At 40.2% G+C, this 14,170-nt stretch overlaps 1 protein-coding gene across 1 annotated transcript in view; it reads right to left on the minus strand.

The window, feature by feature from the left end:
- Positions 1 to 14,170, minus strand: part of LOC149242106 (putative aldo-keto reductase 1) — a 430,501-nt gene that overhangs the window by 168,573 nt on the left and 247,758 nt on the right. The window contains exon 4 of the mRNA XM_089374178.1: positions 13,902 to 14,074. Within this exon, the coding sequence (XP_089230304.1) occupies positions 13,902 to 14,074 (173 nt within the window). The remainder of the gene's footprint in view (positions 1 to 13,901; positions 14,075 to 14,170) is intronic.

The raw sequence follows: 14,170 nt of genomic DNA on the forward strand, positions 1-14,170 counted from the left end.
TCATCAGCAGCTTGATCAATCTAATTGTAAACCCAGTCTGCATGTATGAATTGTAAATAATCTTAGCAGACATGAGTCGTGTATGTGTATTGCCTAGGTGGACCTAATTTTCTAGTGGTAATCTACGTCCCGGAAGGTTTTTCGTCTCACCGATCCATGGATCGGCAGAGTTTTCCTTCAAACCTGACCCCAAAGCCGAGATGGATTTTGTCATTAGAACTTTAGGAGAATCCTAGTGTGTTGATCTGCTAGATTATAGTTGTGTCGCAGAACTGGGTGTTTTGTGAGGGTCTGTATTAAGTGGGTTTGTCCCCTTGAGATGTAAATTGTAAAAAGTCATCATGAAATGTGTCTTGAGGGTTGAAAATGTTTTAAATCCCCTCGTGAGTCCTAAGTCCTAGGTCCTAGGTGATGTTTCCAAAGGCTTAGTTCGATGATCCATTTAAAAAATGAAATAAAATAATAAAATAAATAAAAATTAAGAAATTTAAAAATTAAAAAAAAAATGAAATAAATAAAAAAAAATTTAAAAATTTAAAAATTTAAGAAATAAAATAAAATAATAAATAATAAAAAATAAAAAAATTTAAGTGAATAAATCGACGGATGAGATCAAGAGATGTCTTGATCCTCATCAACGGTCGAGATAATTTCTACATGGATCATTCGAACTAGCCGTTGGGATCATTTCCTTTATATAGGGTCTTAGGTGGTCATTTCAGATCATTGGATCTATGAGTCTAAGACTGAAGAAGCTCTCTTGTAAATCTATTTCTGGTTAATAAAGGAAGACTTTGGGGTCCATATCTTGCTGGTGTTACTCTCTTGGAATGCTGTGAGATCATTTCATTTTTTGCATATGTTATTTTCAGCCATTAATAATAGCTTTTTGTAGAGTATTGTGAGCACAAGTATCTTGTTCACTTGCTGGGGTTTGAGTGCTGTTAGGGTTTCTGAAGTAATGGCAGGTATCTCCATTTCTGTTTGAGATCTAGCAGCATTTTTGCCCTCTTTATTGATGGTTGTTTTGAGTTGTGCAGAAAACATTTTCTGAAGGAAATTTGTGGGTGTTCAGGGAAGTTCTCGGCTGAACCAGCCAACTCCCGCAAGCATTTTTTGCTGAGCCCAGTTGGATTTGATCCTGGGTCTATCATTCAGTTTATTTTTTAGTTTGCATGAGATATTTTCTGAAGTTCTTCACAGTGAAAATCTGGAAATCTTTACTTCTTTAAAATATTCCTGAGTTCATTGCTGAATCTGGCTATTTAAGGGGCCAATTTGTAAATTAATCAGCTGTTTTAGGGTTTCAAATTTATTTTTGGATCTAGGGTTTCAAATTTTTACAGTTTTCATTAGGGTTTTTTCTTCTTTTGTGTTTTCTTGTACAGGGTTTTCAGAGAGATATTATCCGACACGTTCTCCTCACTGCCGTCTGGTTACCAAAGGGCTGCATACTTTCAAAATCGATTCAAAGAAATACGCAGACATTGTGATCTGGCCCAGAAACGAAAATGACAAAAACTTTGGGCTGTGAAGCATAAAACTGGTGCGGTGGGCAAGGAGATTGACACGATTGAGCTGTTCTGTCCGCGCATGGGAGAAAGGTTTACGGTTCAGTATATCAGCGTGGCTCTGTCTTCAGATTTAAATAAGTCACCGTCGTTTGAAAACGTTCCGCGCGGATCATGATTTGATCTGTCAGTAGCAGACGGAGCAAGTGTTTACAGTTAAAATCGGTCTCTGCAATAGCTTTCCACATTGTATTTTCGGTTTGGACTTTTCCTCTTCGCTGGTGGCTAGCCGCATCTCCCTCAGCTATCTACGGATCTCTATCCATCTTTTCGCTGCAAGTCCATCAACCATAAGCACCTGCACCTTCTCCGTCCGCTGTCGAAGAGCACTCCATTCACAACGAAAATTCGAAAGAATAACAACGTGTCTCAAATTTTCCTTTTGGAAATCCCTCCAAGTCACAGTTTCACTGCATCTACCATCGACCTGCGTCAAACCGTCGAGTTCACCTCCGTCGCAATTTTCAAACAACTAACGTCGGGCCAGGTCACGTATATCACATTTTCGATTTTGATTTATGATATCAATACTTGCGATGGTTTAATCTTTCAGCGGGTTGAGATCACGTCCGGAACAGGTAATCGTTTTTTGGCTCAGGTAAATTCTACGCAGCATCCCTTTGATTTATATCTCCGCCCGTGACTTATTTTTTATGCAGGTCGTATTCCAAATTCGTAGGTCTAGGGTAATATATTAGCGTAGATGTAAGTTTCATATAGTTTGTTTATATTTCAATAAATGTTTAGATTTAGCTTTATGTTTTAGATTTTTAAATTAGATTTTATTTTGTTTAGTTTAGATTTCTTTAATTTTTAATGTGTTAGTGTTAGTTTTATTTGTAGTTAGATTTTAAATTTGATTTTGTTTTAACTTTAATTTAGAATTTTTTATTTTTGGGTTTGGTTTAATATTTAAAATAAAAAAAATAAAAGAATAAAAAATAAAATAAAAAATAAAAAATAAAAAATTTTAGATTTAGTTTTAGTTTTTTTTTTTAATATAGTTTAATAGATTTTAAATTCTAAATTTTATAGATTTTTTAATTTTCATTTTTATAATATTGAAAAAAAAAAAAATTAAAAAAAAAAAAAGATTTAAAAAATTTTGAAAAAATATATAAAATTTTGTGGAAATTTCTCTTCGTCAGATCCAGTCATTTTCGGGAATTGTCGTATCTTTCATGCTGAGATCTAAATTTTCAAGTCGAGATGCGAAATTGATATCTGGTTAATGGTTATGATTCATGGTGGTTTAAAGCATTCATTTTTTTGAAAATTCTCAGTCGCTGGATATCGTTTTGGTTATGTGATTTCGCTGATACCTTTTGATGACAAATGATTGCTGTTCACGATTCATCTTTCTTATCATTTAACAAGTAATCATTGCAATAATAATCTCTTAAGGCACTGGTCTGCTCAATTAATCAAATCATTTTAGTGCTTTTTATATCGTATCTCGTGTCTCCCAACCAACTGGTCGACAGTTGGTCTCATCATCTCACAGGGACTACCCCCCTTAGCCGCGGGAGACAGGCTTAAACGGAGGGACCGGGGATTAGAGTGACAGCCCCCGGTCTGAGCGTTGTCGTGTCAATCCGCGCAACAACAGGGTCAAGATACAAAATATATGTACACAAGTGAAATGAATCATAGAAACAAGCACATAAATATCATGGATTAAACATAAGGTTAACTCATAAGCCAAGGATCATGCACCAACAAAACAAAACAAGAGACCACGAAAGCCTTTTCAATATTATTGATAGAAAAAGTATTTTGACATAATCTACCCAAGCATAGAACTTCCAACCATGGGCAACAATGAGCCCAAGGGGCTTATTTATACAAGAAAAGGGAGAAAATCTCAATGCCAACTCAATCAACAAGTGGAAAATATGTGAAGATCCCAAGGAAGGTCAAATTTCCAAGTGGTTGCTTGACTGGCTGTAGGTACCAGTATGAGAGGTCTATCATCCACAATCCTAAAGCAATGGTTTGGATCGGTTTCACTCCTAGTGAATCTCAGCTTCATCAGATAGCTATCAATCCTCTCATACCAAGCACGGGGTGCTTGCTTCAAACTATAGAGAGCTTTCTTCAACCTGCATACATGAGATTCCCGATCATGAATCTCAAACCCCTCGGGTTGATCCACATCTGTGGTCTTGCTATTACATGAGGGGAATGGTCCCCTTGTAAGATTTCCTTCGGTACATCTCGAACATGTACCTTCATGCTCTTCTTGAATTCAGGCATCCCTGTCACCATCTATCTCACATCAGGTAGGCCCCCACAATGAAGATGGGCAGACCTCTGGTGCCATAGAAGAGATGTGACACACGACATGGTCTCCATTGGACTTCCTGCAACTTGATACAAATTGCCAACCCTGAACCCATGAGTAAAAGCATCTTGAAAATTCCTTTTTCAAACATGTACCTTTCCATCAATGAATGCCACCTTGAAACCTTTGACTTCCATTGCTGAAATGGACACCAGGTTCTTCTTGAGATCAAGTACATAAAGAACTTCTTGTAAATGAATCGTGCTACCCTCATTCAATTGAAGGGTAGCATTCCCTACATCCTTTCCAGGATAGGTGGCATCGTCTCCAAGAATAATCTCCAAGATTGTTTCCTTCTCTATCATATTAGAGAGCGCTTCCTTGAATCCAGTGAAGTGCCTTGAGGCACCACTATCAATTTTCCCAACGAGTCCGGTGGAGAGGGCCGACATAAGATAATACTCAAAAACAACATTTGATTCTTCATACCTGGAGTTCCTTGCTTTCCTTGAAGAGTTAGCCATTTCCTTGATGACCTGCATTCCCTTTTCCTTTGCCATTGTACCTGTCATTCCTCTGATCATTGAAGATGCCCCTGAATGATTGTTACCATCATCAAGTGATGTGTCCCTTATATTCGGACACTACTTCGCATAATGGCCAAACTCATTACAAGCAAGGCATCTGCCTTTCCTTCCACCCTTAGTGTACTTGATCTTTGTAGCAACTGGTGCATTTGATGGAGGCTCAGGGATTTTACCCTTCACGTAATCCAACACTTCTTGCTCTTCCAATGTTAGATTCAAAGACATCTTCCATCCATGACAGACCTTTTACGGAGCTTGACTTTAGCCAGGAAGACGGTTGAGGAACCCATTGAGCCTTTGACCTTGTCCAACTGTCTTCGGTGATTGCTCTTTCACTCTTGCTTGGGCTTTGTCTTTGCCTTAGCTCTGATACCATGTTAATTTTGGTATGTTCTATGCTTAGAGCAATTTACTTTAATTTTTCACATTAGCTCAATGACAATATTTAGATTAGCAATCACATCAGCATGATAGTAAACTGCAGATAGAACATAAACATAAACATCATAAGACAAGCCAAGACAAGAGGACACAAGATGTGGCGCCAACCAGGGACAAACCCTAATGTGGGAAAACCCTTGATCAATTCTTCTTATATTCTTCAATAGTTCAGTAGAGAGAGAGATGGTACAAATACATTTGAAGTCAACACTTTGACTTGCCAAAATAAGAGATCAGACATCAGAGATACTTCATCATGAAGACGACATGATAGTTCTGATGACAAGGACTACAAATCTGAACTCAGGTGAAGGCACACTTCTCAGTCCTCATACTTCAACTAATTCACCATGCTTCATCCATCACCATGCTGCATCCAACCATGCTGCGTCCATCACTATGCTGCATTCAACACCATGCTGCATTCAACATCATGCTTTCAAGCTATTAAATAACTAAGCCCTTCAAGGGCTTCAGTCCACCTAGGAGAGTCTCTCCTAATCCATGCTGCCATCCGAACTCAAAGCAAACTGTAATACTGCCTTGGAACAACCTTAGCTGCTTGCTATGGCTTGCAGCCTAGCAAAGCAGCTAGTTGTAGCTATAGACTCCTTCAACAGGCCTAAACAAGATCCTAAATAGCAGCATTGCCCTTTGTCTTCTAATCTAGTGACTGTTGCTCCCAAACGTACCTTATCCATGCCTTAGAACAGCAGTATTTAACACGTTGTTACAGGGATTTCCATGCTGCTCCTTTACACTGATATATGTCTCCTTTATGTTGCGGCTAGGCTTCATTTGCAACGTATAGAAGCTCCCTTAGATAGTTGTAGTTGTGACAGCGGATTAGGGCACCTTCAAGTCTGAGATTAGGGCCTCTTCTAGGCCTCCTTACTGCGGCTTAGGACAGCGTATGAGTAGCATATAGAAGGCCTGTCCTAGCTGCGTATATACATCCTTCTTGACTGCGGCTAGGTGATTTCTTCATGACTCCTTCAGGACAGCGTTTAGGGCACTTAAGGACAGCGTTAGATTAGGTCTCCCTTGCCAGCGTTTAGACCTCCTTTATGCAGCGTATAGGATTCTTCATAAGCCTGCGGCTAGGGCACATTATGACAACGGATAGGGCACCAACTGAACTGCACCTAGGGCATCTCCTTACCTGTGTTAAAGCCTTTCCTAGGACTGCGTAGGAGCCTCCTTTAGGACAACATAGGTGCCTCTCTTCAATGTGATAATCATCCTCCATGACTGCGTCTATAGGGCTGGCTTCATTGACTGTAATTTAGGGCAGCATAGGCACTCCTAGAAGACCCTTTCTCCTCCACATCTAGGGCTTCTCCCTGACTGTAATTAGGGCTCTCCATGGCAGCATATAAGAAGTTGTGTATAGGACTCCTCCATGACAGCGTTAGGGTCTAGGGCATCTCTTCTAGGGCAGCGTATAGATCTTCTCCCAAAGACAGTGTATTCTCTTAGAGACTTCTCCTTCCACCAAAACCCAAACAAGTGGAGAGGAGGAGATCACAAGAGGTGTGTCTAAAATGACTTGCAAGCCACCTCTATTTATAGTGCAACGTTGAGGATAGATGGGGGTAATTTGGTTGCTGGCCGACCTTGATGAATTGTCACATAACACAAATAAATTCATATCTCCATGAATACATATCGGAATCGGATGATCTTTAGATCAATCCTACACCTCTCGACGAGAGGAATCCAAGAAAAATATCAGCTGCCATGAATAAGATGACCCACATGGACTTTGTCCCTAGTTGACAATTTTCACAAACAGGCTCCAAATGCCATGCCAAAGAGTGTTGAAGTGTCCAAATGTGTGTAGATGCCTGGATGTTCCAAATTTTGAGGGTTGGCCCTCAAATCCACTTCAATATCTCCTGTGGGGTCCCAAGATCCAACTGGGGTGCCATCAAGTGGTCTCTAGAGGTCTCCAACTATCAAATAAGGCCTCCTTCTCTCTAGCATTAGGGCTTTCTCTCATGCAACAAGTCCTCCTTAGTCTCTCAATGGGAAACCATCCTCATCTGGGCTTTGAATCGACTTCTGCCCATCAGGTTGTGTTAAGGCTAGCTTGGGGGAATACTAGGTCCAGTGGTGTCACCATGAAAAATCCTCAAAACCAGGTCAAAGTTAACCAACGTGCTAGGTCTTGGATGTACTCTAGGGTATGTATCATTTGCTAGTGTTGTTAGGAGGATCTAGTCTCTCAATGTTGCACCTAGTTAGGCTAATGTACTTCTTTGAAGTGCCTGGGTACCTAAGGAATGGGTGCCAAAAGACTGGGTTGTTGAAACACCTAACAGAAAAAAACAAGGATTCTAGTAAAAGTAACCATCCATCAAAGACTAAGATCAACAATGCATCTAAGCAAACCAAACTCAAGTGTCAAGCGCATATTAGTACTTCAAACAACAATCACCTTCCAAAATTAAGACCAAGTTCTCACAAAAGGTGTTTTCTCCCTTGGTAGGGGTGGTTAATGGTCAACCTTATTAGGTGCTTCTACCCCCTAAGGGGATGTAACATTTCCCTAGTCCACCCTTCAATTATATATGTTAAGTGTACAATAATGTTGTAATGGAGGGGAGAATACTTCATGGTCAAGTGCCATGGTCAAAGGGAACAACTAATGGGGATGGCCACATCCTAAGTGTATAGGGGGCATTCATGGCTGGATGGGTTACCAACTCAATCTGATTTTTCCACCCCTCTTATGTGCATTTTACTTCTTGATTATTCCTTGTATTACCACTTATAGTTCAAGGGTTAGAGCTTGCTTTGTATGATGTAGCAGTTTTATTACCCCTTTAAGATGAGTCAATTTATCACTCATCAGGGTTGGGACATGCAAGGGTTCCTTTTTTATGTAATGGAGCATCAAGTGCTCAGGAATCAAGTCATGAACATATGAGGGAAGTAGAGCTCATGCTAGGCTTTTGCCCACGTGCTAATCTTTATGTCCCAACCATCTTTTGCATTTTGATTTTCTTTCTTTTATTTCATTGTGGCCATGATATGTTTTTTCATTTCTCTTAGCTGCATCAAATTCCCGAGGAAATTTTTTTGGGCCTTACTCAAAATATGTGAACATGTGAGTGCCAAATCCCCAAGAACCAATCACGAGTTGTACCCGAAGAATAGAGATGAGATATGGGGCTTGTAATGTGGGATGGAAGGTGTTAAGTATGGCATAAGGAAAATGGAACATGTTATCTCAATCATGGCTTTCCAAGTAGTGCCCCTCCTATAACCCAAAGAACCTTAGGGAGTTCCTGCTAGACTAGGATCAAAGATTAACCCCCTTGGTAAGGTGAGAGAACAAAATTATGGTCAAGGTTTTTCAATCTTCCAGATCACCCCATTATCCATTCTAAAAGCCCAAAACAAACAAGTATAAGCACTTGATTGCAAAATGATCAAAGTACATTTTGCATAGCAGCCCACTTTTTACCAAGTTTCAATGTCGAATGGTGAGAGGCGCATGGTTGATGCAAACGGCGGAGGTACATGGCATATCATTGTCTAATGGTGGTTGACAAGGGTTGTTGGTTGTCTAGCTAACTAGTTGGCTGCCAAATGTAGGAGAAAATTTTCTTCCCATGGGGTTACCCATTTTGGCGGGTAACAGGCATCTTGTTTTTCATTTCATTATGCTTATATATAAAATGGTTTATCAGGTCCATTGTGCATATGCAATTCATTGCATGGGACATCAAGAAAGTTTATTAGTCCTTTCTATAGTAGATGCATTCATGCATAAGACTAGGGGTGATGGCCTCATGTGAGGGGGCATTGCTCAATTTACCTTGGCTTTTGTAGCAATATGTATGTGCATCCCTTTTGTTACTCTTTTTCATTTTGAATTTTTATAATTGTTTCTCAATTTCTTTTTCCTTGGGCTTGCTAGTCCTTCTCGTAGGAGCAGAAGGTATGGACCTATTACCCACCACTAGTGGGTGACCCCTATTAGAGAAATTTTCTCCTAATTTTGACTTCAACTGGCAACTAGCAGCCCCTTGCATCCACCTGATAGCTACGATGTGCTACCATTCTCTGCCACTTGAGCCAACCATTGTGTACCCTCGCTCATCTGTCATGATCGTATGTTTGAAGGTGGCCAATCCAACCCTGAAGGTATGATTTTTCTTAATCTAATTGGGTGTTTATGCTTGTATTTCTTGGGTACACTTGGGCACAGATTATTGGGTGGCTTGGAAGGAGGGGTTTTGACTGTACTCTTGTTCCCTTACTTCAACTGGGGGGTTAATTTTGTATCCTAGTCCCGTGGGATTTCCTCTATTAACTATTAGCTTTAGGAATGGAACTACATGGGAAACCCTAATTTTGGTTGTGTGATCCCACTTCCCGACCCCATATATCTCTCCCCTCTGCTCATTACAAGCCCTTTTCACGTTTTCCCCATCTGGTCCACATTTGTCCATTGGACCCACAAGGTGTTAGCCTCCCCTCCCCCTTGCCCACACCTTGGGTTGGGCCTGGAACGATGCCTCGGAGGTTGATGCGGCTAAAAAAAAGAGATAAAAGCATAATAAGGCCACATACAACAGGAAATGTACCACAAAATGAAAAAGATGGTTGGGACAATAAAATTTAGCATGAGGGAAAAAGCCAAACATGAGCTCTACCCCCTATCATTATGGCCATCACCCTAGTTCCTGGGGCCTTTATGAATTGCCCTTTCATCATTAAGGAACCCATGAATGTCCCAACCCCTAGTGGGCGACGAATTACCTTGGTAATCATCGCTATATCTTACACATCATGCTCTCATCCCCTTGATTCCCGAGCTGTAAAATGAGGAAAAATCAATAAAAGGTGAAGGCAAATGAAGAATGGTGCAAAACAAAGGTCGAGTAACTCATGTACCATGATTTCTCCCTCCTACATTCATATACCCAAGGTGTGGGCTTTCCTCATCATAGCTACCCTTGTACCATGACATGTGGCTTGGAGTCTTCCCTTTGTCCCCACTTTGTTCCATCATTATTTCACATGACACCTGCCACTTGAAGGGTGTACCTTAGACCTGTCATTCCCTTAGAGGTTGAAACCACCTAATAGGGTCCTTCATTAACCTCTCCTACCCAGGGAGGTAACACCAGTACATGTTCAAAGCCCCAAATTTGGCAGGGGAAACCCACTATGAAGTCTCCACTTCTACTCTTGATTAGCAAGCTTATTCACTCAATTGCACTAATGAATCATTGTATTGGAAGGTCAGGAGATGCATTGGATCTTATACAAGATTACAGGTGGGTTTTCATTTTGGACTTGGCCTCCCTATACGGGATCACAATGGCATTTGTAGGGTGAGCGTTGAGAGCCATTGGCCTCCATCCACGCAGAGCATTGATTGCTATACCATGGGATTCTTTAGCACCACCATTTACTTGCTTGTGCCCCGGTTATTCAAAGATGATGATGCACTAGGACCACGTTGCCCCAGTCAGCTACACATTGCACCTGACATTTGGCAACTATTCTAAGACCCAGAGGAGTTTATGTCTTTCCTAAGGAGACATGGGAGGGTATGTGTCATCTTCTAGCCGTCATTGATGGAACATCGACTTGATCTTGAGCCATTTTGAGACCCATGAGACCCATTTGGAGCCCACAAAGCCCAAACTGGGGTTTGGAGATGTTTTGCAGCATATGCAGGGCATCCCTCTCTTCATCATCATTTTGAGGCCCTCTCTCTCATTTTTAGCAAATGAGGCCTCAACATTGCCCCTCTAGGCCTCCATGCATGCATGGCATGGCCTTAAGAGGGCAAATCAATTTAATTTTTGAGTTATCATTGTTGACTTGTAACCATGGGTGGGTTACTTAGCTTCTTAGGCATGTAATGGGGCTTCATCTTTCATAATTTGAACTCTTAACATTTGTATAGATAGGAGAGACCTTGTCTCATCCTAGCATCATCACTTGGATTTTTTTATGTCTCTTGAGAAATTTGGACCTGCAATTTGATGACGAATTTGGATGATTTGGATGAATTTTGACGTTTGGATAATTTCACTATCTCTCTTGGAGCTTCTTTTTGGTATTGTCATGTATATGTTCTTCATTGTCTTGTAAGTGCTATTTAATGCTATATTTCTGATTTTGATTAATGCCTAATGCATGGAATATTATATCATGGTTGTTAATGTGTGATAATTGAAGAAATATTGTCTCAACATTAAAACTATTGGGAAATTTTGCATGTGTTATTCATGGATAATGAATGAATGAATGTTCCTAGGGGATTCGTTGCATATGTATCCTTGAAACTTCATTAACAATTGTCATCAAAGTATAAATATCTAGAAGTGTTGTGTAGCTGCTTCATTAGGGCTAGCGACGTTGCTTCTATGTCTCCTTGAAAAGCGAGTTACCTTATCAAGATTACCTTTGACTGCAATTCTCCCAATGGTTAAGCACTAGTCTTAAATCCTTGGTGATCACACAAAACTCATAAATCTCTCCCTTTCACCTTCTTTTACTCGACACTTTAAGGATAAGGAGGCCTCTCTAAGGCTTGGTGCAAAATCCATTGGAGTAGGACATTTTGAATTTCATCTAGATAAAACTCTTCCTTAGTGTCTCCTCTAGTGATCCTCAAGTTTTGGTAAATTTCCTATGGTGGAATCTCCAAAAATTTGATGCCTTAGCTATCGCACCAAGAGGGAACCCTAGAAGCTAATCCTTCAACTTAGGGATTCTTTGAAGGCATGTGCTTTAGTACTTGTTGAAGTAAATCTTACAGTGCCTTCTCTCCTGTCTACCTTGACCTTGGATGTACTCATATCTCGTCATATATCTCAACCCTAGGTCTTGTGAAGCCATATTTCAAATGTGTTTTTCACGGAAAGTCTTACTAGCCTCTCCCAAACCTCGCACATTTATTGAACCTTTCCATTGAATGAGCCACCTTCCCTCACTTCAAACCTACCATAGACACATCTATCGCAATCTATCGCAAGTGAGTCTAGTAGGACTCCTCTCGTCGATGAAAATCCGAGAAGAGTAAGGGACTTAGGCTGTGGCGATAGTGAGCCTTTGTCCCAAGTGTTGTTGTGCCCACTAGCTTTTGCCTCTTTACAAGGCCTGCTAGTTTGTGCAACAACAGGACCTTCTTGAAATACATGTAACAAGCATTCCCAAAGGATGGGCAACAGAAGGTACATAGATGGAAAGTGTTAAATATGGCAGGGTAAGAGTGCATTTTCTCTCAAAGTCTCCCAGCAGTACCCCTTTCCCCAAGAGTGACAACACCTAACTAAAATACATATGATGGCCAACTAGGTGAAACAAGGCAACAAGTGTAACTTCCAAGCATCATAATTCATTATTTGACTTCAAACTGTGATCCTTACTTAAATACCAAATACATTAAATGTAAACACTTCATATAAAACAATGGCTAAAGTACCCCATGTGCGTTGAACCACCATCATCGGATGAGTATGCTGATCAAGCGAACAAGCTGAGCATGATATATAAGAGGCATTTGAGGGCTGTTGTATGTGGAGAACACTGGTCATCATCACTAGGATCATTGTCTAAAATGTGGATCATGGAAGAATAATCTCCTCTAGTTACCCCTTGGTGAGAGGGGGCTAACAAGTACTACAACCTACAAATTTCCATGGAATAAAGAACCTCGATCAAGCCAATTGATTGTTGGTTTTCCCATTTGGGTTTCCAAGGTAAATACAGTTTTATTCAAGATTAAATTCTCTATTGCTGTATAATTTTCTGCTTATGACTTTTTAAATGGATGCTTTGTAATTTTAATGGCTGGCATGTTTATTTATTGAGCTGAGATTTCATTCGCAAGTGTAGTGTTGGAGGTTTCTTCATAGTTATATCTCTTATGAGTAAATGTGTAACTCCAACAGACCTGCATCCTCCTCCATTCATCTATTTCTGAGATGCAAGATCAATGGTCAGACAATTTGACTGTTGCAATGTTGTAGAAAGTTTCTAATTCTATTTATTGTGAAATTGATTATTGGAAGGAAAAAACACCACTGTGGTTTTCCATGGCTGCCATGAGCTGCCTGCTAGGTTTAAGAGGTTTATCTAGCATCCTGTAGACTACTGGGGGCTGATATATAGCCCAGCACACACAAGGAAGCCATCCCACATATGTACAGTCCAATCCTCAACCTCTGAGAGGTCAAATGGCAATTTTCTTACCAGCAGAGGGATGTACGCCCAGCACCATGGCTACCTTGCACCATGGGGGTCACCCCTCCTCATTCAGCATGTGGGACATAGAAGCAGCTGATTGGGCCAGCCTTCAATTGTATTTTTCTGTCCCTGGCACATTTTCTCACATGAGATGACAATTCCACCTTGAGTTTCTTTTTTTAATTTTGCATTTGTATTAATTTACAATTGGTGAGAGAAGATTATGAGGTTGGCTAAAGCTACAAACATGGTTTTCTTTCCCCTGGTTATTATTGCTTAGCTTGCCCAGCGTACAATGAGTATTGGCCAGTCTTCATTTGCATTAAGTAGTGTTGCAGCTTTGTCCAAGAAGAATCTTTAAATGAACATCAGATGGTCATAATTTTGTATGTTTTTGTGCTGGTGAACTGGACAGGCTATGAGACTACCAGTTAGAGATCACTAATTCAAGTGAACATGTTCAGAAAAAAGTAATTGTTTGTGACGAATTTCCTTATTCAGAAAGCCTACTTGCTGAAAAATGTAGAAGATTTCAACCATTTCAGGCTAGCAGTTTGATTCAGAATTACCCAAGAAAAAGTGGAAGCAGGTTTTCTGTCAAGGTAATAGTTGGGAAATTATGATTTGAAGCTTCTTGATTCAGTCTCCAAAAGATAAGGAAATCTCAAAGAACTATAGTAAAATGCTGGCCTCAAAATTCATTTCTAATAATATTTTTTTGTTAGAAAGCACTAGAAGGTTATTCCCATATAGTAGAACAAATGAAATCAAAGCTCATCAAAAAGATTCTTGAAGAACCTGCAAGTCGGAATGATGCCATCCTCCACATCACGTGTCCACAAAGACCATTCCAGTTGAACAGCTGTTATTGGATGCACAGCATGAGCTCGTCTAATAGTGTCCTCACTGGCTTCAGAGAGCCCAATATATTTAACTTTTCCTTCTTCCACAAGTTTCCTGAGTTCTCCTACCTGTAATACAGCCCAGAGTCTTTCAGATTATGCATAGAAGGACAAAGAAACAATAAATAGAAGTGACATATGATTAAATCTGCAGGTCCGAAATTC

This window comes from Pinus tabuliformis, chromosome 8, assembly GCF_031772625.1.
Source record: "Pinus tabuliformis cultivar Carrire ecotype Pingquan chromosome 8, CPIR1, whole genome shotgun sequence".
NCBI lineage: Eukaryota > Viridiplantae > Streptophyta > Pinopsida > Pinales > Pinaceae > Pinus > Pinus tabuliformis.